This window comes from Augochlora pura, chromosome 6 (assembly GCF_028453695.1).
Source record: "Augochlora pura isolate Apur16 chromosome 6, APUR_v2.2.1, whole genome shotgun sequence".
NCBI lineage: Eukaryota > Metazoa > Arthropoda > Insecta > Hymenoptera > Halictidae > Augochlora > Augochlora pura.
In genome coordinates, this window is record NC_135777.1 from 10435318 (window position 1) to 10461442 (window position 26125).

Consider the following 26125-nt stretch of genomic DNA (forward strand, 5'->3'; position numbering starts at 1 on the left):
TGAAGAAACATATTCCATAAAATATATATAATTATTTTCACAAATATTGTCATAGAATATTGTCATGCCATGTGTAATGAATATATTTGTCAAAGTACAAAGTGTACATATATTTATTTCATTAATTTAAATTCTGAATCCATGTCACAAATGCAATCAGTTTATAAATATTAATTGTGCATCCTAGTTCTTCCATTCAATCCAATGTACAAAATTATGAATATGCTCTTAATTTAACACTTTGCTTTATTTTGTATTGGTAAGAATAATTTAAACTCTGCAGGCAATTCGTCTTCTGAATATAATCTATCCGAGAAGTATACTCTTCTTATTCTACAATTGGCATGGATTTGAATTCTCAATGTTTCTACATAATTTGTTCCATATGCGCGTCTTGTAAAGTCTGCTAAATTGAATTGAATTTGATTCCATCCATCGTCCAATCTCATCGGCATAGTGCAAATAAAGGGTTTCACTCTGGTGGTAGATTGATAATTGCTAGCTCGAAATCTACGACGTACATTCTTGTCATCAATTACCTACAATAAACTAATTTGATGAAATTTGTAGATCGATAATAAAATCTTAAATGATTATTTGATTTTTGTATCTTACCTGAACTTCAAATGTGAAATACTTCTTCAGATTTTTAATGATCATTACCAAGAATGGCAATTTGATACCCAAAGTTTTCCTGGGATCTGCTGGACACGTGATGTACGTAGTGCTAACGTTACTACCCAATATTTCGAGTACTAAACTTTGTATGTCATTATCCGTTATTCTCTTTATATGACCATTTCTTACTTTCTTGTCCCAAATCTGTAACGGTTTGCTACCGATACTATACAAGATTGATAAAAATCCACTTTGGAATGTATTTTTAAACATGATCCTCCGTTTCTAACGTAAATGTTGCTTTTTCCCAAATTTTTCCTTTCAAACTACTATAAATTGGATAGATACGTTTTTGAGTTCAAGAAATTTTGTGCTCACCGTGGTATTTATGGTACAACTTAACCTCCCCTCATTTTACAACACTAACACTTATCGACAAGTTATACATTTCGAACCATTCCTATTCCGGGACAATGAATCTATATCACGTTTAACACCGTTTAATAAACGCGTACATGTTCATCGTAACTTATCATTTTTTTTCAGAAATTTAACTCTCCGAAATAACTTTGCCGATGAACATAACCTATACAATTTCTGTTTGATCAATGTTGCCGTGAGATTCGCAACAACATTGGAAATCGATTGTCTCGATTCAAATATCGAAGATTTTAAATCAATGAAAACTCGTTAAGGAATTGGTAAGACGAATACCACACGAATATGAACGTTTTTACAATCGTTTATTGATGTCAAATACAAACCGATAATGTTTAAATAAGTGATAGACGTCTACGTATTAAACCAGTATCTTTTTTTCTTTTAAAATGGAGTTAACGATTCCTCGGTAATAAAAAACTTTATCAGTGTAAAATCTTCACTGTCATATAATGCTACTTTTTTAGTTTCTTCTGTAACATCGTTCTTGTGTTTTGTTACCATTCTATCTTATTGAAAATCACAATATGCAATTGTAATTTCTCGAGGAATGAATAAGAAAAACTCCAAAAACCGACTACATGCATACAGAAATCAAAACAAGCACAATTTCCATTGTTCATAAACAATGAACATGTGTGTATACATCATGATTTTCTTGTTCAACAAAGACTCAAACGTACAATCCTTACTTTTACTTTTACAATCCTTTTACCTTTGCTGAAACGATTTCTTTGTTATCGGTCCATGTTTACAAAAATTTCCAATTATTTAACAGAAACCATGAAATTGTTGTGGTTCACATAAAAATTATAATTCTTCAGACCGAAAACAGAATATACACTGTTATTAATTGGTAATTTATAATACGATTATAAATAAGCGTACAATTTTCAACGTTGATATTATCACTGCCCGACAGTTACAGATGTAACAGAAAATGAAAAGAACAAAATCAAAACTATATAATATGAAACGTTTCGAATCTGACAGTTTATTTCTAATGTATCTGCAACGTTTCTCGAAATTGGCTTCATCGTTTTTATTCCTTTGAGATAGTTCCACTTCGTACAGCTTAGTAATTAATACTTTATTTGCTTATTATTACGACTAACTATTGTATTATAGTTTACGCGGATAAAATAGGTCCTGCAATGGGGGAGGGCGGGGGACGCTTTTCGCAAGATTCACAATTCGTGTATGATCTTTATTATTTGTTCAAAATCTAACCAGACGAAAGAAAACAAAAAAAAGGAAGGAGACGTTTAACACACGAAAATCGTTTCCTTCGTTCTTTTTTCTTTCCATATTGGAATAGTGAATCCTACGGGAAGAAGAAAGGCCCATCTATGAAGCGATATCTCGGAAAAAGGAACATTCATTATCTCGTCCTCGAGTGATCTATTTATATAAATAATTTTGTAACTTATCGCGCGCAAGGTAGTACGAAAGGTTATCTTAATCAGAGAAAAATATTTCATAAATAATGTACAAGCGATAACGAGTTCAAAAAGAAACGACCCTTGTAAAAAGAATGTATGGAAAATGAAGTTAATTCCGTTTTCTAATTCGACTCGTAGGGTGAACGTATCGTTAATAATGCGCACTTGCTCAATCTGAATACTAGAATTGTCATTTACTCGGGTCATTTTTTATTTTGAACTCTACAATTTTTCTCGTTTCTTCTTTAATAGAGCTCCATTGATACGGAGTTGCGTTGCAGATCATAAAAGAAGAATCGACCATGGACATACATCATGAAGTAATTCCGCAATCGAATAATACCGCTGCTGTCTCTCTTTTCGTTCTGTTTTCACTATCGTCGAATAACCTTCGAGATATTTTTCGAATAGTTTTATGCAAATAATGAATATAAGATAAGTCATCGGCACGAACTGTAACGTCGTATTTCTCTTTTATCGTCAGACAAGCATGCAATCATGCTTGATCTTTCGACGTTATCTTTATTCATTATTATATCTTTATCCTTTTTTTTATTCGTCGTCTTAACATTGTTAAAAATTAATCTTGGCAATAAGACAAAATTCATGACGTTTCAATTATATCGTTACGTTGCGTACTATCGCGATGAATCAGTGATAAAATGTATTTTCGTTCGCGATTATGACGTAACGGGACAAATTTTGAATTATTACCATTTCCTACTACAATTTCCGATACATCCAGAATCAAATCAGGTTTTCTTAGTGGATAACGGATGTACGAAAATTTGAATGTCCTTTACTTCTCAATACCTCACGGAACACGAATATTATAACCCCAGAGTGCTTCTAGGCCCCACAAAAAAGCAAATTGGGGCGATCATATATGAATATATCACATTACCTTTCTTCAATTCTACAAAACTGAACAGAAACGAGTGCAGAGTTTGTCGAGTACGTTGAAGAGTCTCCAATGAATTGTCAAAAGTTTTGTAGCCTTAGCAATTAAAACTAAACATGAATGAGAGTTTTCATTTGATTGGAGACGCTTGAAGCGCAACTCTCTGACATGTTCTGACATGTTAAATTTCGTATCGAAGATGCGCGCTTCGTGTTACATAGACTGTTATGTACACTTTCAGGATAATCGTGATTGAAAAGGACTGCGTTTCGTTAAATGAAACGAAACGAAAATTCTGATCAAATTCATCGATCTTTTTCAAAATTTCTTTTTGAACTTATGTACACGAAGATTTACGAACCAAGTGCAGTATTTCATCGATTCGAATGCGCTGATATCAGGTAATAAGACATAACAGACATTCTATTCGCGGAAGAATGAGAAAGCTAAGGATTAAATAGAGAAATTAAGAGATGGCCGCATTTCATCTCAGATTTCAATATTCTTCTCGCTTAAATATTTCTACAATGTTCTAATGATCATAAACCATGACTCTCTGGAGTATGATCATTTTATTCATTCGGTTATGGCGTCTACGCGACGACTCGTATTTACCGATTGTGGTCCTATCAACGTAATTGTTATAATAAATATAGTAGAGTCGATGTACACTGTTAGGATCACAATCTTGATCAAGCACCAATAAGAATTCTTATGTTTCTCTCCTTCTCTTTCTTTCTTTCTCGAGGTACCATACTGTAGTTCTATAAGCATAGAAAAAAAACTGTAATACAAATGATGTCGTTCGATACGTAATCGCCCCATATCGAATGTAAATCCGACGCTTTAGTACCATATAAGCTTCAAGATGATTGCAAACGTCTATCAGAGAGGCTGCTGTGGACGCTCGTTTCTGGCCACTTGTAAAACAAAGTACATTTCGGCATGCTCTCTCTCTCTCTCTCTCTCTACCACTCTCTCTCTTTTTATCTCTTTAATAACTTGAGTGGTTATTGGTGCTTGAGCAATTTTCCTGACGTGATTAAGGCACTGCAAAAGACTGATCCTCCGTAAAAGCTATTGATCTTCCAAATACGCGGTCCATTATGTTAAAGACGTAATGGCGTAATATGCGAAGACCGAGTCATCGGTGATTCAACGTTTGAAGTTATCGTGTAATAAGGCCCAGAGAGACTGACCAAGAAGTGTCATTTCCCGTCGATTAGAGTTCATTCAACAACTGTAATTACACGTAAATAGATTAATAGAAAGCAAAACGTATCGATTATGGTGCTACATACAAAAATATAATTTAGGAAGACTAAAAGCAACGGTGCACACTAATAAAAACGAAAATCAACTATCCTGATTATATAAAATTAGCAAGATAGTATTATAATTAATAATTAGAATAATAATGATCATGATGATGATAGTGGTGATGAAAATGATGAAGACAATGATGATAATGGTAATAATAATAATAATAGTAATAATAATAAATGTAATCAATCACTCAATTATGTTTGTAGATATACGCTTATGCTCGTTTGTATAATAGATAAAAGAAAATCAAAGTATTAATTTTGAGAATTCCACGATACAATTCAAAGTATCAAGGTCTAATATTAACACTCTATATTAATATTAAACCTATAATAAAATCACTTGCTTTCCTAAGATCATTTTAAAACGCGCCTTCTTCTTATCCATGATCTGTGAAAAATTTCTATGAATAAGTTAGCTTTCCTTTGCAATGCCTTAAAACGGCAATGTAAATTAAAAATACGTTAGATAAGCCTTAGACACTATATGATTACTTATCGATACTTCCATCCATTATATTGTTTTTAACTTGAATGCTAATATGAATTCCATCCCCAGACGCACCTTTATCTTTTTTTGTTTGCGGATTGGATGCATTATCGAGACCCAGCTTGCTTAAAGTGCGTAAAGCTTTCAATGCTGCTTGATTACGGCTCGCGTTCCTTGTTGGCCCATTGCCATGACAAACTTGCGGCGGATCAGTACTCAACGTCACCAGCGATAGATATTCTTTGTTCACGGCACCCTAAAAGTTTTGAAAAATATTGCAATCACGTAAACATATTTTTATATATGTGAATGAATATATATTACCTTGGGAAAATCGTTAAATTCCACGCTGAAATCCAACAATTGAGAGAGATACATTAATTGATCTTTAGGAGAAACTGTAGCTGGGTTTTGTTGTTGCTGTCCTCGCAATTCTTCGGCTACAATTTGTACACTAGGACCGCTACCCAATTTCGATTCTTGTCCTCCGTCCACCAACAAAAGTCCAGGTACTAACTGACGCCCAATCGTTCCTAATCACAATTGGCAAAAATTTTTGAAAATACTCGCAAACCGATTCTAGTGATTATTAAGCTAAAATCGTGTAAATGACGAAACAAGTTTGTTTCACACAATGTTCCCACTATTTTATTAAATTCTTGACTATACCTGATTTACAATTTCATTGTCTTACCTCCAACTGGATGAGATGGGGTTTCATTGATCTGTTCATCTTCTAAAAAGGTAACTTTCCTAGGCTTCGATTCAGTGTTCTCATTCTCTCCTGTTTTTATCGATGGCTTTGTCGGCTGTGGTTTACTGTAACCTAATTGAGCCAAAAGAGCTTCTGCCGCGGATCGTTTAGCTAGCTTTTTATTAGGACCCATTCCTTGCGCGGAATGTTGGCCCATAATAACTTCCATGACAAATTCTCTTCGTCTTGGGCCGCCTTTCTCTTCAATTAAATTATAGACAGGTTCTTTTTCTCGTTTAGCTTGCTGAATTTGAACTAATCGCGAGATTGGATTTACTTTCTCCGAAGCTTCAGACTCGGACCGTGGTTCTTGATAAACTTTTATTAAATTTCGTGATTTTTTCTTAGTGGTTGTTGATTTGCGTTTCACCCGCATCGGACGATTTTGTATAGTTTCGGGTAACGGAGGCAAACGATTTAGTTCTTCCAACATAAACTCAGCTGCGTGCCTTTTGGATACCTAAAGAATGATAGACCATATAATAATAGATAATTACATATCCTGATATTTTACTGTTGAATATTCTAAATGTAAGACTTACTTTCTTGGAAGGTCCTTCTCCAAATGTAACTTTGTCTCCAATGGTACATTGTGTTTTAAATGTTCGAATATGAGGTTTACCGATTTCAGATACAACTTCAAAATTAACAGGTAATCCGCGCTTTAATGCTCTCTCGTGAACCAGTGATACAGGACTTTTTAATTCGGCAATGGGGTCTTTAGCATCGCCTATAGTACCGTTCTCACCCGTGCTACAAGTATTAGCCACTTCTGGTAATGGTAATTGACGTAACTGTTCTAAAGCTTTACTTGCTGCGTCATGTCGTGCTGCTTGACCTGTTTGACCCCTACCAATGAATTCGCGTTCTCCTACCTGTAAATTTGGACGTTTTATGTATGCTACACGCATTTATAACAGAATTTCAATAATATTCGAGTATTGATTTACTTTTAAAGATATAAAATACAGTTGAGGTTCTGCATGGAAACTACGATTATACGTAGGAAAACGTGGATTAAATATTCGGGGAAAGTGTCCTAGACCGTGCGTAACATATTGCTGTAACCCTGCTGGGGGAGCCTGCCTAATAGTATAAACAGTGGGTTCTCCTCTTTTCATAGCCAAAGCATTTAACTCGACAGTTGGCGGTAAATTTCCTGTAAAAGAATTCTCCATAATAGTTAAAATCGTTATATATTATATATTAAAATCAAAATATAGTGCAACTACCAGAGCCACTAATCCATTTTTCTGGATGTGCTACTCTCATCGCCTTTGTAGGTTTTGGTGGAGGCCGTTGATACCAGGTCTTGGTTAACGCTTCTGTAGCAGCGCTATGCTGAGCTTTCTTTATGCTAGGACCTTCGGCAATGTATTCTTCTTGGCCGAGTTTCAGGGTTACCGTGAATTGTTTTTTGTGCGCTGGTCCTTGTTCGTTAGTCAACCTATATTGGTGCTGAATCTTATTAAAACGTGCTAACTCATTCAATAAGCACATCGGTGTTTTTTCTTTCATGTTTGCCAAAGCTGGATCAGTCACGTTAACGTGATTTTGGGTAGGTGGACTCTGCTCTCTGGACTCTCCGTTATTAGTTTCATTCGTAGTCTGTTTATTTTGATCCATGGGTTGTGGTTGTGGCACATGTTGTTGTGAAGGAGGATTCTGTTGTGTGTTTTGCTGAGGATATTGCGGTGGTTGCACATTTGGATTTTGGAGAGTCACAGAGACAGTGTTCGCTTGGTCTTTTAAACTGACGCTAACCATGGTGCCTGCAAAGTAATATAATTATATCGAAGCCAGCACTGTTTCAGAAAGTACAGAAGTGCAATTAAAGTCATGTACTAATACCGCTTGTATTGTGTGCATTCATGCCCATCAACATTGGTTGCCGTGGATTTCCATGTGGTGGACCAGGATGTTGTATGTGATGAATATGTTGTTGATGGGGGGGCATGGACAGTATTTGTTGATGTGGATTCCGATGCGGTAACGGATGCTGAGGCTGGTGTAAAGGGGCCATGTTAGCCTGTTGCATAGGTCGCATCGGACCTCCCATTCTAAAAAGGAAAGAGATAGAATATAATCTTAAATAATATTGTCATTCAATACTTTGTATTGTTATTACATTTAAAAGAAAACTGGATATCGATTGAAAGTTGAATATGCAGTAATAAGAATTATTACAAACCTATTGTGATCTCGTAGTTGGTTTTGCATTGTATGATGTTGGTGACGTATCATTGTATAAAATGTTATGCAGAACCTAAAATTAAAACAATATGAAATACATTGCAAATACAACATGCACTTGACATAAATAAACATAACTTACACGAATTAATATTTATATGGAAAATTTAAATATTTACTTACAATAATTAAAGATTAACAATAATGGTTCGCTCGAATCATACTTTTTGTTGGAGAATAAGTCCAACTACTTAATGTAAATGAACATAGTATAAGCTGTGATTTTAGAATTCTAAAGACGATGACTAAATTTCAAATTTGTTTGACAGTATTGTTGAATACATGTACTATCCAGGTTACGACGAAAACTTAAGAAATTTGTTAGCAGTTAAGGAATAAGACAGTGTTGACTAGGTAAAATGCATTTCTTTTCTTCGAACAAATCAGTCTAATAGACAATGGGCTTGGCCCGGCTATTTGGCAGTGGAACTATGCGGTCAAATTTTCTTACCGAAGTTTGCTCTATTTCACGAAAATTTTCAAGTTATTCAACAGTGAAATTTCCAGCGAAACAGATCTGCCACTTTGGGGAACACTGCCAGGCCCTTTACACGGCTATTGGCAAACAGTAAAGAAAAATCGTCTGTAGACTAAAATGCGGCCATTTTGATGTGTGCCTCTCGGCCACCGTCTCTCATCCCTTCCAAAGGACATCTTATACTTTCCGATTTTTTTAAAAGTCCAAGATATCGATACTGATTATCGATACTCTCGATTATTTAAATCAAAAATTGGTCAACGTTAACATTGTGCTTCGACATAATGTTGTGAAACATATTGATATATTATTTGTCATTTGTATACATGTAAAATTTAGGCCGTTTTACATACCATCTTTTGAAATAAATAAGATGATATTTAAGGTGATTGTTGTCCTTTATAAACAATTTTCAAGGAACAAAGTGAATTACGACACATATGTATGTATTATTTTTATGTTATAGAAATAAAATTTAATCGTCAACGTCCGAGAACATATACAGATATGTACACATGTACTTCCAAAATATTAGCGAAATCTAATGTATAAGTAGTGTAATCAAAAGTTTATACGTTAAAACTCAAATATAAAAATAACTTTATTGTATAATAACCCAATAACGATAATTAAAATATTTACGAAATTAAACGATTTTTCAATCTTTCGGTATTTGGTAATGTAATAGTTCCCTCAAAGAATATTGCTTGTTTTATTCAGGCAACTTATGATATAACTGTATATGTACATAATATTTAATCATATATATATATATATGTAAACTATTATGTATTACATACATTTATCACGGCTGCGATCATTATGTCCCCACTGTACCTAAACTTTGACATCTTAAATAGATAGCCGAATTATAGATTATTTTTATAAATTCGTATGTAAAACCTATCACGATAACTATTTGTTGTATTACATATAAATAAAATTATATGGTTTGTTCAAGCTTTAAATATAAAGTTTAAGATCTGATTGGAATTATTTTTGGTATGAGAGTTTTGTTAGTCATCATTTATGTTATACCAACTATTAATTCTTTTTCTTCTTCTTTCTTAAATGAAACTACTGTTAACGTTATCTACTCATGTCAGAATTGACACAAAGCTAAAGAATTGAAATTAAAATACTAAAAACAAACATAACCCAAAAATATTATTTGTACTGAACAAATGGCCTATTAAGATTTGAGTACTTCATAACTGCTAATCAATTTATTTATGTACATGTCTACATATATTTATTCCATTGTTATTCATTTATTTTAACTTGTTCTATAATTAACTTACTACCAACTATCAATCATTAAAAATATAACACAGGGAAATAACAAACTACAAAATGATGTGTCAATTGTCTTTTCATTTATTTTTTTTAAAGATTATCTGCTATGTACTTTGTTTTAAAATATAAACGTAAAAATGGAACAATCATTTCAATATGAATTTCCTTAGTAGTAACCATCGATACGTATCTATTTACAATGGTATATGTACAATAACGCACACAGTAGCAATATAAGTCTAATGAAAGAATAATAAATTAAATGTATTTTAAACAATATGATAAACATATATGCAACACCGGTACAATAAATAATAATTTGAAATAAAATTTAAAACAAATTAGAGATACTTGCTAAAAAAGAATTGTATTCTTAATTTAGCAGAGTATGGAGTACAAAAAGAATTTTAAACACATTAACTAGTGATATCATATTAAAACTTATAGTTCAAATTTGTCTCTGTATGAAAAAGTACTAAATATATCGAATTCTTTTATGAAAAAAATTATAAATACTCTTTGTACATTTACAAAATACACTGACCCAATAAAAGTATTACATATAGAGTTCCCTATTCTCCCCACACTTTTTTGGCAACTATCTTTGCTCGATTTCTGTGGATAAATAGAGCTATAATAAATAAATTACAGTTGATGTAACAAAAGTTTGATAAATGTGTTAAATTTTCCATCATATTTTCTCTCTCTTATTATCTATTAATTCATCATAGAATCGCACTTTGTGTTATGTTCATTCAACTTTCTTATTAATTTCTCTTTGGAGCCAATAAGCGTCTAGCATCATTGTCTCTGAGACTCAGCTAAGCTCCTTTATTATAAAATAATTTATTAAACGTTTAACGATTTTAATTCAATAAATACTATTTGATATACAATTTCGCTACTAAATTTACAAAGAGCAGAATATAGATATATTTAGTGTCCCTGTAAAAAAAGTTCAGGTTGATTATCTTACTTGAATGTTGTTTAAATACAAAAGAGCCGGTGATCACGAGTTTTGATATAAAAATGCATCAACAAGTAATTGAGGCAATGCATAAAAATCAGTTTTATGGAAAAACTGATGTTAGAAAGTCTTTAGAAATGGCCCCTTTATATTTAAATCTGACTAATTTATAATCTAATGGTGAAGATGATATGTTGCAATTTATTAATCTCGCTCCGAGGCTTTCTCTATTTATACAAAATCGATAATAAAATGAATATGGAACAGATGAAATACGCTTTGACGAATGTGTGTGTGATCATGCACAATGTATGTACGATCTGTTTAATCAATCGATGCATGCGTAAGATAATCTTCCTGATCATTGAAGTTAGGACAGTCTACATAATATTTGGTCAAATCACTATCACTTCTTATATAGATTGTAACAAGTGACTTTGACATTATTAATTATTTATATAAATCATTGCTATCGCTGTATATCTTTTTTTAACCCACTTCTATTTAATATTGAACAACATCTGTCTATTCTTTTTTAAATTGAGCTCATAATAAATGTACAATTTTCATATGACATAGATATTGGAAAATCATTGTAAAAACATCTTTAAGATTGTAAAAATATTGTAAAAACATTTTTACAAGTTACGAAAAATGTTATTTTCGTAATTACTTTTATTAGAAAGTATAATATTCGGATGCAATGTTATGAGCTTAACGATGAAGCGATTTGAAATGATTTAATGTAAAGACTGTTATTGAAGTGGGTTAAAAATAAATATAATGTCCTTTCGCACTAATTTTCAATAGCATTAGGCACTGTCAACCCTTCATTGAAGATTCTTCAATAAGTTCAACTCTATAAGGTAACGTTGAATATAAAAATTAGCTTTCGCTTGTTATGATAATTTTCATACGTTAAAAGCCAACGTGTCATCATGTGCATCGAATTTCGTAAAAGAAGATTCATTACGACAAAAACAGTTCCATTTTGCAGGGTATTTTAATTTAGCGAATTACATGATAAAATATAGCGTATGTTCTTCCTACTTACAAAATGTAAATTTTTACAATCCTTTAAAACAAAAGATATGTATTCAACTTTTAAAGACTCGCACCGAAGCGCCTTTTCATGTGATTATAAAACTTAAGACTTCAATTTGGCTTTACACTACTAACAACATATATAACAAAATGTTTAGAGCGTATTATGTGTTGATAAATTTATCTCTTGATCTGTATTCTAGATCACAACAACGTGTATACGCGAAAAATTTTACAAAAGGAAAAGAAAGAACGAGGCATGGTCAAAGAAAATACATTGTCGATGTGATTTTGTCTGTTTTTTAAACATTAAGATACTCGATTGTGCAGCTGGTAGAATTGTGCTATTCGCTTAATATTGTACTTTCTCAGGGCACTATATTTATCTAAATTTCCTTAAAATGTAGACAAACTTGGAAGTTAGACTATAATTGCTAATTATTACACAACAAATACATTTTAAATCAAAGAGCATCGCGGATGCCTGCATCCGAGATTCAGAGAGTTTCTAAGAGTCATATCTCTAACGAAAAACAATCTGATGTTATTTTTTACAAACGGTGTACTATGTTTTCGTTACTAGAATTAAATACAATTATTTAAAAACTGTAGCGTTTCACGACTTACAGTAACAATATAATAAGAAGAATAAGAATAATAATAAGAAGAATAAGAATAATGGTAATAATGATGATGGTGATGATAATGATAATAATAATAATAGTAATAATAGTTGTAATAATGATAATGAATTAAACTTCTAATTAAAATGTTAGACAATGAGAAAGCTCAAAATATTAAATTTCGAATATTTGTTGAATGAATCCAAACAATTCTCTCGCACAGATTAATGAGAATCGAATACATTTATGTATTTACTGAATTAACGATGACAAGACTTTATTGTCGCAACATATATAATCGATTGAAAAAACATATTTCTACCAACTGTACAGTCACAAAGATGAGAAACAAAACGAAAATCAAAGAAAAAGGAGTATGAGAGTCATATCTCATTGGTTGACATCCAGAATGCTATTTGTTTTCGTTAGATTTATCAATTATTATCACTTCGCGCGCCTTGGCAACATACACCCTTAAACGCTAAACACGCTTTTATCGCTTTACAGATGTACGAATTGCTTGATGGGTCAGCTTGTGTCTTATTTGAGACACATTCCCGTATCGTTCGTTCGACTCTTTAGTCTTTTCAGCTTTTTTCTGGTTACTCGAGTAATGCCCAAATTATGCAATTGACCCTTAGCTTATTTTTGTGGCACCATTGTGATTCACCTTGTGGTTTACAGTCCAGCTATCCTCTTGTACGGTTTTTAAATATTCTTCTAGCAACGATGCCAAATTACGTCTTTTAAATCGTAATGATTCTTTCACGATATCTCGCAAAAACGCAAGTCGTATATCTAGAGTCCCTTGAATTTGGTGTAAGTGTGAAAATAGTGTTGCGTAATCTGAAACGAAATCAGCAAATATTACCAATGATCGATTTTTCATTTTAATGTTTCCGATATTGTTACCAATGTATACTCTGCACACGTGGAGGTAACAATAATATTCATAAAATATATATATCAACTTACTTGTACCTCTTCTCCGTACTTCTTTATATACAAGCTCTCGAACAGACAAGTTATGTTTTCTAATGTCTTCCAATTCTTTCTTCGTCAAAACTTTGTCCTTCTCCACCTTTGGTTCGCGCTTCTCCTCGACGTGATTGGTCAACCTATCGTCAACCGAGTTTTCAGGTTTCACACTGTTATCAACACAGTCATTCAGAGGTAGTTTATTACACTCGTTTTTGACATTGTCCGTTTTCTCTGGTTTGATTTCATTCTTTGGGGCGTCAACGTTGTTAACTACCGGCATCAGAATCGGTGGTGTGTCCATGTGGTTGTTGATGTGTTCTACTGGGATCGGTTCAAATACTGGTATCGTCGGCATTTCTGCAAGGCCGTTAACCAATTTCTCCGATGAATTTACTGTTAATACGTTCGATATATTTGGTGTGCTGGAGTTCACTGTGGTCAATGGAGTTTGATTCTGATCAGCGGCGGCTGGAGTCACTTGGTTCTTTGTATCGTCAACCCAAGGAATTGGCGAACTCGGAGGTGTATTAGTCGGTGTATAAGTTGGCGTATACGATGGTCTTCGTATAATAACATCCTTGGGAATTGGACCCGGCTTTCGTTTATTTGGCGGTGGTTTCGAAGCTAACGATCCTCCTCCATCCGAAGCTGGCAGCGAACGTTTCAGACCGCCCTTCGAAGTCGATGATGTCGCTCCAACCATATCAATATCCGCTTCGTCTACCATCATTCTTTTATCTATCTTGAAAGGATTACCTAAAATACAACGACACCGAATAAAGCACTGATTTCACTTTTTGATTTTAATTTATTCAACTTTGGGTTTTTCAAATAATTACCGAACATATGCTGCCTCACTGGAACACTTTCTATCTCTCTTAAAGGTGGAGTCATACGCTTCAAATATTCCTGATAGTTTCCCATTTGTGCTAGAGGCATCGAGTGAACATAATCGTCATCGAGCAATTTTGTGTGCAACAATCCAGGTTGTAAAAAGTTGGCACGCATTCTAACGACTTGGTCCAAAAGGGATTTCCGGGGTACATCGAATGCGTTTCGATAACTGTGTGCGCCATGCTGTTGATTTCGAACTAATCCAACTACAAATCCACCAAACTCATTCAGTTGATCCCTCAGTCCTGTAAACTTATCTTGCAATAACGGATGTGATACCTATCATGACGAAAAATATAGTATTAGTATCTCCAAAATTGATGATGGTATGAAGTTATGATAATTTTTTAAGCAGTTACCAAATCTTTCTTGAGTGGAGTTCTTGGAATAACTCTTACTCCATCCGTTACTGTTTTTGTACTACCAGTAACTAGATTCTTCGTCATAATTGCAGTTGCGAGTTGTTTAGTGAGAACTTCGTTGCATAGTCTATCGAATTCAATTTTCGCTTGATTCTTTAATCGTTTTAAATAATTCAAAACGCTATAGGACAATGAATTGTCCATATTATCAGGAATTAATGTTTGTGCCAATGGCGCTGGTGCACCCATTCTAGTTAAAGCCCTTCTGAGAGACTGAAATTAAGACATTCACAATAGTAATAAAACGCATCAAAACAAGCACATAATATATTATTTTAAAATCAATTACATACCGCTGCATAGTATGTCGGCATAGTTCTCATATAATTCTGAAATTGAGTTCTCCATTCGTTCGTTGGTTTCAATCTGTGAACCTTGAACAGCTCCTCTAACAAAGGCAAGAGCACCGGATAATTATAGGGCATAACAAACAAATTCACGCATGTTAAGTTCGTGCTTGCTTTTAAGTATCCAAATGGATGACCCACGTCGCTAGATTTATAAGAATTGGCTACAAAAACTTGCCAACAAATTGTTGGCTGCTTTCTAGCTAAAATGTATTGTGTTAACGGACTCGGTTCTAACTCGTATTTATCGAATGGAAGATTTTCTATCACCATGGGCTCTTGACTGGTACAAGTAAACTTTACGTTTGGATGTGCTGATCTAGGAGGCAGAGAACTAGCACTCAGATCAGGCCAAAAACTTTCGGGAATCGGCCAAAATCCCACTGCAAAACCTTTTTGTGCCGATCGTGGAACGTAAATGAGTCTTCTACAAGAATGCCATGTCGGATTTCCAGGTACCATCGGATTAGGCGGATATTGCGCTCGATTTCCATTCGCCGTACCATTTTCCTCCTCATTTTCGTCGTCTTCCGCATGTTGTGCTTCATTTGTCAAAGGCGGAGGATCTGGTCCGATTTTCTCAAAATTGATCACTACTCCAGATTGAACCTTTTGTACCAAAGAGTCTATGCATTGCATCATCATTCTAAACGATGTTATACAATATGAACGACCTATAAACAATAAAGAATATCCAATTGTTAATTTCTGTCCATAGTAGAATGTACAGAACCATGTTGTAGATGTATTATTCGTACCTCCGGTAACTTCGCACATAACATCTATAGGAGACGAGTCGTTTGCAACTATTCCAATATCTCTTTCAACAGCTGGTGTTCCAGAAAGGCGTAATACCAAAGAAAATAATCTTTGGTCCCACCTGAATGGCTCCTTTGTCAGTTCTGATCCAGGTATAGGAGAATGCATAGGCAATGTAAACTGTTAACAATAAATTCAGCAGTTACCATATGATTTTATTAATTAAGCTTGATAAACTTATATTTTAATGCTACTTCTTAAATGCTTACATCCTGATTCACTCCACTGTTAGTCGTATATTTTCCTCCATCTGTAATTACAACGATTACCGATGGTTCCAGATAAAAGGGACATCTTCCTTGACCATATGTGTCTATGCCAGTCTGCATACGATTTATGTTTAAAACGTCTAAAGCATGTTTTAAAGCAGCCCCCAGTGTTGTCAATCCGACGCATTGTAAATTCTTAAGCTCGTTCATAAACGTCGCCAAATTTTCTTTCCAACCAGCCTAGAATAAAGAAAATATATTTTCAGTTGTTCAAGCATAATTTCTTGGAATTACTTCATTGTTACAATTGTAAATTTGTTACTGATAGAATGAAAAATGATGATACAGCTAATGGATCAAGAAAGAGTTAGTTTACTTTTGCTACTGAAGTTGTGAAATAATGGAGAAATAAGAAAGATCTTTACGCAACATTAAACATTAAAACAACGAAGAATAGCCATGAAAAATTTGCAGGCGTGATCATCTATTGCATCAACAATTTCTTTAGCTTAGTTTCATTGGCTTTCCACAGTAATTCTTCATTGTGTCAGAGCTTGGTGTCGCGTAGACACTCTTTCTACTTCCCTACCATTATTTGACAGGCGACAGTACCTGAATCGTTTTAACAACATTTAACTGTGACTCCTTCTTGAGCCACAAGCCTGATCACCATACTCAGTCCTGAAAAGTGAAAACAAATTAGAGATCTGGCATAAAGTATTTTCAACAGAAATAATATGAAAACTTTTAAAAAGATGATAAAGATATTTGCCAACATGTGACTAAAAAGATTACCTGATTGGAAAAAATGATGAAGGAAAACTATGATGTATACAATATTGTTAACTTAACAGTTGGTCAAAACCAGATAAAATTTCGAATACAAATTCTAGTAATATTACATTAAATGACAAATGCTTGAGACGATTCACCTTGAATAGGAGATGAAAATCAACTGCTAAAACATAGATTAATATTGTAATTTCAACAAATTCTATAATCTTTTAATTCTCATATACAGAAATTTATTAGTATTTTGTAAATAACACCTATGTATAGACATATATCAAATGTAACTGCCTCGTATAATCATAACAATATAAATAAATGCTGTACAATCGATTGTAGTGGACCAATGTTGAATATAAAACAATCTAAGTACAATTAACTATTTAAAAGGTATAGCTCACCCAAGCCTGTGGCTAATATGATATAGAGTATGTGTATGCCCGTATGTGTGCGCGCGCGCTCGTTTTCATGCATCTGTGAAGGAGACACAGAAAGAAGAGGGAAAGAAATGGAAAATATCACGGAAAAGAGAAGAAAGAAAGAAAAGGACGATAAGTGTGAAAAGCAATGATGTAGTGAAATGGTAGGGAAAACATACCTTGATGTTCTGAGGCGGATCTTCGAAGGTCAATAGCATGTAACGATCTCCACGACTTTCCGGTGATCTCTGCCTCACCTGAAAGAGAATAATTGCAAGGTTGAGAAAAAGATTGACGACAATAGAACCAATGTAACTTAGAGTACTTATCCACGTTGCTCTCTCCAAGACGAGGATGGCACGAGTCGACGAGGACAATAACAACATCGACAACGACTATGATCACGATCACGACCACGATCACATCACGACAACGACGACTCGGCCTAACCCATGACCGGGAGAGAGAGCCGGGAAAGCTGTGTGACTAGCGTACCTTTACGAAAGTCTCTACGGCGCTCTTGGCTACGTCCAAAAGCGTGGGTCGCCCGCCCAAATATGCCCTCTGATTCATGGAGGCCGACGTGTCGATCAAAAAGACTATTATGGTCATCTTCGCGAGGCAAACCCGCTCGTTCTCTCGAGGTCGTAACTGCGGCCCGAGACCTCCCGTAGTCAGAACTAGCTAGCTAACAGCCCTACGACGGCGTGGCGCATAGCTGCTTCGACCATTGAACGCTCTCCCGAATACGCTCTCCGAAAAACTTCTTTTATCGTAACAGCGCCCGCTTCGCTCTTACTCTCTTTTGATCTCTTTCTCTTTCTTTTCGTTTCTATCTCTCTCTTTCCCTCTTCCTATACATATACACACACACACGCACACACATACATATATGTAAGTATATAGTTATGTATGTATATATATTGTATATATATATACATGTGCGCGTGTATATATATTTATGTAATTAATATATATATCTATATATATGAGAACGTCTCTTTTTCTCTTTCCCTCTACACCGAACCGAATCTACTGTTACTACTGTCGCGCAGCTCTGGTGCACGAATGTGGCTGGTGTAGAGCAGCGCAGGATAGCAGCTGAAACGCAGCCACGAGATCGCGGAATCGTCGTGAGTCGGACAGGTCCGTATGCCAGCCTGCCCGCTTCTTCTCTTAGATCGCTTCCCTCTCTTCTCAACGTATTCCAGGCCCTACCTTTACGTCTCTCTCTCCTCTCTCTCTCTTCCCTCACGTGCCACGGATATCTTTTCTCTCTTCCTCCTCTAGAATTTCTATCCTTCTTGATCTTTCATCTCTTTCCTTACCGTCTCTTTTCCCTTTCTCTCTTTCTCTTTCACTAGTCCCCTCTTTCTTTGTTACAACGCAGCGGGAGCAAAACTCGACCTTCTCTCTCCGGTGACTGGTTTGTCTCTGTTGACGACACTCTCGTTCGCTCTGCTCGTGGTTGCACTGCGTCGCAAAACACGTGACCGACAGACACTTCTTCCCATTGGCGATCCCCCCACCGTAGAAACTTTTGTCATTGCTCGTCCGAAAAGCATCACACATGATCACACATTTTTGCGTTGTGTGAGTGCGTGTCAGCGCTGTTTACTCCGAACCGAATAGTTGGTCGGTTTTACAGATTGTACGTTCTTGTGGTCGGGTCTCCCTGACCCTTAAGAAATTACATTACGACTCGATGTTTTTTTAAACACGTTATTTTATTTCCTACTTGATCAAACGTAACATTCACATTTCAAAGAGCGTGTTAATGGTAATGGTTAGCGATCTAAAGAAATTCCCAACTACGAAATAGATGAACACATGCCTCATTACACAGTGGTCCAAATCTTGAATTTGCACTTCAAGTTTAACTTTAATAATTACGCATTTCCCATGTTTAAATTGGAAATCAATGCATTACATCAATTATAATTTTGTTGACTATTAAGTTTGAAGAAACTATAAAAGCATTGCAATGAATTATCATATCAATTTTCTACGTGCCAGTAATAAAAACGTACATATGTATGTAAGTGTATAGAACGATAATTAATTTAAACTGTTATTATTACTTTGACGTTATTATGTGTTCATATTACCACGAATAAAAAGAAAAAATACGTTGTTTTCATAACTTATTGCTAATAAAATTTACCTAACCTTCATCGTGGAAAGTGAGATCTTTTGTTATGTTTGTTAAAGCGATGCACATAGAACAAAAATGAGAAAATATATCTCTAATTTGTAATCTACTTAAGTTAAATTATAATATTTGTTAATAAGATCTTGTGGTATCTTGAATATATCTTTGTGTGTTATCTTGTTTAACATTACTATCCTATGTACAAACTTAATGTTTGCATAACATATGTAACTGAAAATATTACCACAATTAATTGGGCTGCTGTTTCATCGAATGGAATAAAAACATGTTCGGATGATTAATTTACACTTTACATAGACTTTTTGACATTAATCTTTTCATAAAAATTATATTAATAGACAGATTCGTGAAAATAATCAATGAGAAAATTTCGTGACAATTTAAACACAGGTTACCGATTTTAAATTCTGCATCAGTCGTGTTTGAATTAACAGTTTACAAGCATACTTATTCACTACATTGGTAACACATATTACAAAGTAATCCATCCTACTATAGAATCCCAACAACTTTCTGTCACATTTTAATGAGCAGTAACGTAATTTATTACTCATTTATAAAATTCTGCTCCAATGATCGTTAATGTTATGCTTTAACAATTGTTATTTACCATGTATTCAATTAGTCTTTGATTTTTTTATCAGTATATAATAATACAAATAATAAAAAAAATAGAAGTACGTTGCGCCATCCATGTAAAAGTGTTGGAAGTAAGCGTCAATTAATCTCTCAGTATTGTCACAAGATAGCGCACCATCTTGTTTCTTTCGGAATTTCGTTGGACCGAATGGATTCTTTGACAACCAATATCTATTAATTTCTATAAACAATATTGTAGATAAGAAATCGATTCAGTACGACTTTTAAAAATACTTTATATACTATTTGATATTACTTTTCCATCGCTTTGTATAAAGATTGAATAGGCTGTAATTCTAAATTACAAATTCTAGAATCACTCATGTTTTACAAATTGAAAATTGCGTAGTTTAGGTTTGAAAAAGGTTGTATCAAAACTGTAGAACAAATTATTAATGTTTATTATACAGACTGATATAATCTATTTTACGTTCAAATAAAATACAGGCAATAGAAGACATCTTAATTTTTAAGCTATAATAGAACATGGATGAATCGAATACGTCGAAGCGAAGAAAGTTATCGGACCTGGCTACAAAATTTATGGAGAACAGAAAAAATGTATAATAATTAGAGATATCATAAAATTATTACATTTTTTCTTTTATTTAATGTTAACAATTCCTTTTAGACAGCTGAATCCATCAGCGAATTTCATTTCAACAAAAAGCGTGTTCGAATGTTGAGCAAATTCAATGATATAAAAAATGATTGTAAAGGGATTTTGTATTGGATGTTTCGTGACATTAGAGTACAAGGTACTTTTTAGTGTGAATAACATTGTATGCAGTCATGTTCTTAATTGTTATAAACGGTTTTTATCTTTTAAGATAATTGGGCTCTACTCTTTGCTCAAAGAACAGCTTTAAAAAATAATCTACCTCTTCACGTATGTTTCTGTCTAATGACAAACTTTTTGGAAGCTTCAATGCGATATTACAAATTTCTATTACAAGGATTAGAAAAAGTTGAAGGAGAATGTAAAACATTAAATATAAATTTCCATCTTCTACATGGAGATCCAAGTGATAGCATCGTTAAATTTGTAGAAACATATAAGATGGGTGCTGTAATTGCAGATTTCTGTCCATTGAAATTACCTATGTCATGGATTGATAATGTACAAAACCAACTACCAGAAGATATATCATTTTGTCAAGTAAGAAAAACTAGTTCTTGTATCAATCTATGGCTACTTAAATATTAAAACAAAGTTACTAATTAATTCATTTGTTTTTCAAGGTGGATGCACACAATATTGTGCCCTGTTGGGAAGCTTCCCAAAAGCAGGAGTTTGCAGCAAAAACAATTAGGAATAAAATCAATACAAAATTAAACGAATTTTTAACAGAATTCCCACCTGTTATAAAACATTTGTATACAACGAATGAAAAATTTGAAAAAAATAATTGGAAAATTGCTTTGGATAGTCTAGAAATAAATAAAACAGTAGATGAAATTGCATGGGCAAAACCAGGATATATAAATGGTATTAAAGAACTCGACAGTTTTGTAAAAAATCGTTTGAAAAAATATGCAGCTGAGCGTAACGATCCTTTATCAAACGCTATAAGTAATTTATCTCCTTGGTTTCATTTTGGCATGATATCCGTACAGCGTTGTATTTTGGAAATACGGGAATATAAAAAGTCGTATCCGAAGTCAGTTGAATCTTTTATGGATGAAGCTATTATTCGACGGGAACTTAGCGATAATTTTTGTTTCTATAACAAAAATTACGATGTTATTGAAGGCGCTTATGCATGGGCAATAGAAACTTTAAATAAACACCGGTATCCTTCTTTATTTACTTTATTATAAATCGTTATTATACTTTACTATTGATATGTTTTATATACAGGAAAGATAAAAGAAAGTATATCTACTCTTTACAAGAGTTTGAAAACTGTAAGACTCATGATGATTTATGGAATGCTTGTCAAAATCAATTGGTAAGAATAGGAAAAATACATGGATTTTTGCGAATGTATTGGGCAAAGAAAATATTAGAATGGACTAAATCACCAGAAGAAGCTTTAAAATGGGCTAATTATTTAAATAATAAATACAGTATAGATGGCTGTGATCCTAATGGTTACGTAGGTAAGGAAATATGGCCATGTCATATTTATAGTATTATTTCTTTAATTTAATATTGTAATTAGACTATGTATTTGTGTTCAAAGGGTGTGCATGGTCCATATGCGGCATTCATGACCATGGTTGGACAGAGAGAGAGATATTTGGCAAAATAAGATATATGAACTATGAGGGATGCAAACGAAAATTTAAGGTTAAAGAATTTATCTCTCAGTGGGAGAAAAAGGAAACTGATGCAAATGTATCCAAATAATTAAGAGATAATTATGAGTCAAACCATTACAAAAAATGCATTTATATTTAGTAAAAGAGTAGATTAGACAGTAGGTACGAGTTTGATTTTAAAATCTTACTGAAATTGTTTTTTCTGAAAAGAGAAGAAATATTTGTATGCTATCAAGATACATTAGTTATGCTTTTTTAATAATTTGGCATCATTGACCAGTAATGAAAGTGAAGCAGGAACTGCATCTAACGATGTCAACGAAAGTGCAGCAGCCTTTAAAGTTAAAGAAAGACAATCAGTTTCGATCATATTTTTATGAATTCCATAAATTATTCCTGCTGTAAGACAATCGCCACAGCCGCTTACACTGAAGTTTTCATTTGAACTTTCGGCAGTATATGATAATGGCGGATACAAACGTGAAGTAATTGCAGTATTTGCTACTAGTTTACCTTCTTTATCGTAAAACGGATCATTTCCCAAGGCTTTACGAACAACCTGCAACAAACGAAATTACACGTTAGACGAACTGTTAAAGGTATGATTAAGTTACTTGTATCCAATGATTTACCAATACTCCTTGGGATCCCAATGTAGTTATAACTACCGGAACAAGTTCAGCTACGTGTTCCGCTATTATCTTTACTTCTTCTAAATCCATAGATGACTTTTCTTTGAGCCCTGATATCCCGAGAGATTTTGCAATTGCCTTTAATTCATTTCTATTTGGAGATATAAAATGAAGAACATTTTGCCACTTCGATTCTGTTTCAAATATTTTTTTTGCTTTCTTCAAGTCTGTAGGTTCGTACCAAACTGTAAAAAATATTTTTGTAATGTAAAGTAATGTATATGATTGTTTTTATTCGAAATTTGTAAGAAATATCTGACACAAAATATTTCAAATAAAACGTTCAAGTAATTCAATACGATTTCTGCCACACGGTGCGCTAGAGGAAACAGTAAACAACTTTCATTAGAACGACTCTCTATAGACAACCTGTTTCATGGAGAAAATATATAGGTGTACAATGTATACATACTCAAGCACATCTCTACATAACCACGCGATACAGCCGTCAGAAATAAAAATCTTTGCCGTCTGTTAATAAACAAACAACAAAGTAATAAAATTCAGGATACTGTTGTATTAATAAACGAATGGTATAATGGGCAAAACTCGAAATGGAAAGGCTGCTGCAATATGCACAGTAGTAGCATTTGTTTTAATAGTGATTGCATTTACCACACCCAATTGGCTTGAAACTGACGGGAAATTGACAAATCCAAAGTTTATTAAAATTGGTAATTTAATTTTTACCATTTTTGTTACTGAGAGGTGGATTTACACTTTTCATACTACAGTTTATGGTGTTAATTAGTTGTCAGTTATTTCGATTGTAGCAACAAATTTTGAATAAGTTGCCAAAAATGTATTTATCTGATTATAATTTATTATTTTTTTCTTAGGTTTATGGCAAGTATGTTTCCAAGGATTTGAACATCCTCATCACTTATACGATACAAAATTTTATGGCTGTTGGTGGGTGTTTGAAGAAGAGTACTACATAATTCATGATATTCTTCTACCACCCTTTTTTGTGGCAACACAGTTTTTCTTCACATTGTGTCTAACTTTATTATTGATAGGAAGTTTTCTAACAACATTATATGCATGTTGTTCACGCCATCACCACAAATATCAGTTGTTATTATGGACAATTGGTGGAAATTTATTGTTAGGTGGAATATGTGGTATTATATCTGTTATTATATTTGGTGCCCGTGGGGATGGGAGAGATTGGATGCCCAACTGGGAACATAATGAGATCAGTTGGTCTTATGCACTTGCTGTGATCGGTAGTTTTGTTTTGGTTCTCGCTGGTATCTTATTCTTAATCGAGGGACGTAGACATAAGAAGAAACAAGAGAGAATTCTGAATGAAGAACAAAAGACTCATACGACCATCTAATTACAGTCTTTGCGAAATAAAAACATGAATCTCTCCTAAATTATTTAAAGCAATGGAAAAATTGTACACAACTATGTTGGTTTCAGACACAGTTTATGTGAAATCATTTTTAGTAAGCTCAGTGCAGATTTTATAAAGACTATTACATATTTTTACATTCATACTCATTATGTTGATAAGTATTATGTCCACTGCATGCAAATGTCCATGTTGCCTTATATATGCAGTAATTATATCAATATTAGGAAAGCTTAAAGTCAAAAAAATATTTTGTATATCCTTATAACTTTTAACACAAGTAAATTATGCATTTATTACTTGTTTTTGTAGAATAATTAATGCTACAAATCCGTCCATAGAAGTAAGGAATGTTATGCAAAGAGACTAAGAGTCTGTAAATAGTAATATTATTAAACATATAACTGAAACCATAGTATGTTCTAAATCCAAATAAATATTGTATATTTGTTGTAACCTTTTATATCAGAAAAGTGTATAAGAAGTTGAAACAATAAAATAATTTGTTTTAAATTTTCTGTTTTATCGTCCTTTACGAAATGTGATACGATTCCCCCGTAATTAAGAAATCAATAGCATTTCTAGAGAAAAATAATTAAGGAAGGGATAGAATACGGTCAAGCTGTGACCTATTTTACTATCAGGGAAATAACTCAACGTGAGTTACGACTAAGATTGCGTGCACGAAGATCGACGTCAGGTGTAAGTCGTTGACCCAGTTTAGCTCCTATTTTAATCATTCACCTAGTAAACATTTTTTCACACCTATTGACAGTTATCAACACTCTAGTAACGTCGAGTGGAATTTACATAAACAATTTATCTTCCATATGTCCCACGTGCCATGGGCTAGATATTTTATACTTCATATGTAAATCCGCGAATCTACGAAGTTTCAAGGATATCTCAACATAAAAAAATAATACTCTGGTTATAAGTTATAAGACGAATTGATAATGTGTACCACATAAGTCGCGAGTTTTTAAATTTTACAGATTATTTCGTCATTGCAATTCTTGGGTAACATACTGAACAATATAGGAATACGTTTTAGAGTTATTTAATTAACCGGAATTGATCGGAATAAATTAGATAAGAAAAACAATTTTAATGGGAATGTCATCCAAAAATTAGTTTGTTGTATTAAATACATAGATATACAAATACATTATATTACCACCAGCTTTTTGAAGTGATGCAATGAGTATAAATAAATAAATATTATTAAAAAGATCGCATATATATGTACACACAAAACGTAAATATATGAAATATCATTATACATGTAAGCATACTTGTTTTTTTTAATAACACGCGGAAAAACGAAGTGTCACCTGTTTATGAAAGAAGTCATATGAATTGCATCTGAATGAATCACAAGCAGAATAGCAATAAGAGTGACGCGCGCATTCCAAGAAACTTGAATATAGATCTAGTGATGGGTGTAGGTCAACTAGCGATTCTAAAAAGAAAAAGATTTTTACAGA

The 26125-nt window shown here is 33.5% G+C and overlaps 6 protein-coding genes across 13 annotated transcripts in view; 2 read left to right on the plus strand and 4 right to left on the minus strand.

Moving 5' to 3' along the window:
- Window positions 1–46: 46 nt before the first annotated feature.
- Window positions 47–1225, minus strand: Bug22 (cilia- and flagella-associated protein 20). Its single transcript, XM_078182134.1, has 2 exons — window positions 616–1225; window positions 47–539 (listed from the first exon to the last, which is right to left on the minus strand). Exons 1-2 carry the CDS (start codon window positions 889–891, stop codon window positions 234–236), a joined length of 582 nt encoding a protein of 193 aa, XP_078038260.1. The 5' UTR covers window positions 892–1225; the 3' UTR covers window positions 47–233.
- Window positions 1226–1344: 119 nt separating this feature from the next.
- Window positions 1345–8849, minus strand: Stau (double-stranded RNA-binding protein Staufen). Of its 2 annotated transcripts, XM_078182133.1 has the most exons (10): window positions 8673–8849; window positions 8160–8234; window positions 7820–8028; window positions 7201–7740; window positions 6919–7127; window positions 6511–6843; window positions 5909–6428; window positions 5539–5747; window positions 5290–5470; window positions 1345–4639 (listed from the first exon to the last, which is right to left on the minus strand). In XM_078182133.1, the coding sequence occupies exons 2-10, from the start codon at window positions 8210–8212 to the stop codon at window positions 4629–4631; spliced, it is 2265 nt and encodes a 754-aa protein (XP_078038259.1). In that variant the 5' UTR covers window positions 8213–8234; window positions 8673–8849; the 3' UTR covers window positions 1345–4628. The 2 variants fall into 2 exon arrangements, with proteins under 2 accessions (XP_078038259.1, XP_078038258.1); XM_078182132.1 differs by having other exon boundaries at window positions 1345–5470.
- Window positions 8850–10053: 1204 nt separating this feature from the next.
- Ints6 (integrator complex subunit 6) lies at window positions 10054–20104 on the minus strand. Of its 3 annotated transcripts, none has more exons than XM_078182412.1 (9): window positions 18005–20104; window positions 17689–17766; window positions 16302–16541; window positions 16032–16212; window positions 15220–15947; window positions 14864–15139; window positions 14450–14783; window positions 13605–14366; window positions 10054–13475 (listed from the first exon to the last, which is right to left on the minus strand). In XM_078182412.1, exons 1-9 carry the CDS (start codon window positions 18119–18121, stop codon window positions 13267–13269), a joined length of 2925 nt encoding a protein of 974 aa, XP_078038538.1. In that variant the 5' UTR covers window positions 18122–20104; the 3' UTR covers window positions 10054–13266. The 3 variants fall into 3 exon arrangements, with proteins under 3 accessions (XP_078038538.1, XP_078038539.1, XP_078038537.1); XM_078182413.1 differs by lacking the exon at window positions 18005–20104 and adding an exon at window positions 16914–16982 and having other exon boundaries at window positions 17689–17759; XM_078182411.1 differs by lacking the exon at window positions 18005–20104 and having other exon boundaries at window positions 17689–17998.
- A 363-nt stretch (window positions 20105–20467) lies between these two features.
- Window positions 20468–23002, plus strand: LOC144470850 (deoxyribodipyrimidine photo-lyase). 2 transcript variants are annotated; one of them, XR_013494195.1, is made up of 8 exons: window positions 20468–20686; window positions 20769–20882; window positions 20953–21079; window positions 21152–21480; window positions 21564–22114; window positions 22183–22424; window positions 22487–22748; window positions 22867–23002. XR_013494195.1 is itself a non-coding variant. In XM_078182421.1 (7 exons), exons 2-7 carry the CDS (start codon window positions 20808–20810, stop codon window positions 22672–22674), a joined length of 1491 nt encoding a protein of 496 aa, XP_078038547.1. In that variant the 5' UTR covers window positions 20468–20686; window positions 20769–20807; the 3' UTR covers window positions 22675–22688. The 2 variants fall into 2 exon arrangements, 1 of the variants encoding a protein (XP_078038547.1); XM_078182421.1 differs by lacking the exon at window positions 22867–23002 and having other exon boundaries at window positions 22508–22688.
- LOC144470847 (uncharacterized) overlaps window positions 22686–26125 on the minus strand; it is a 51319-nt gene continuing 47879 nt past the window's right edge. For all 4 annotated transcript variants that reach the window (XM_078182415.1, XM_078182414.1, XM_078182416.1 and 1 more), the window contains exons 9-10: window positions 23219–23463; window positions 22686–23145 (exon numbers count right to left, since the gene is read on the minus strand). In XM_078182415.1, the coding sequence (XP_078038541.1) occupies window positions 22828–23145; window positions 23219–23463 (563 nt within the window). In that variant the 3' untranslated portion in view covers window positions 22686–22827. The remainder of the gene's footprint in view (window positions 23146–23218; window positions 23464–26125) is intronic.
- Window positions 23670–25151, plus strand: Kune (claudin). The gene is made up of 2 exons (XM_078182425.1): window positions 23670–23952; window positions 24118–25151. The coding sequence occupies exons 1-2, from the start codon at window positions 23817–23819 to the stop codon at window positions 24618–24620; spliced, it is 639 nt and encodes a 212-aa protein (XP_078038551.1). The 5' UTR covers window positions 23670–23816; the 3' UTR covers window positions 24621–25151.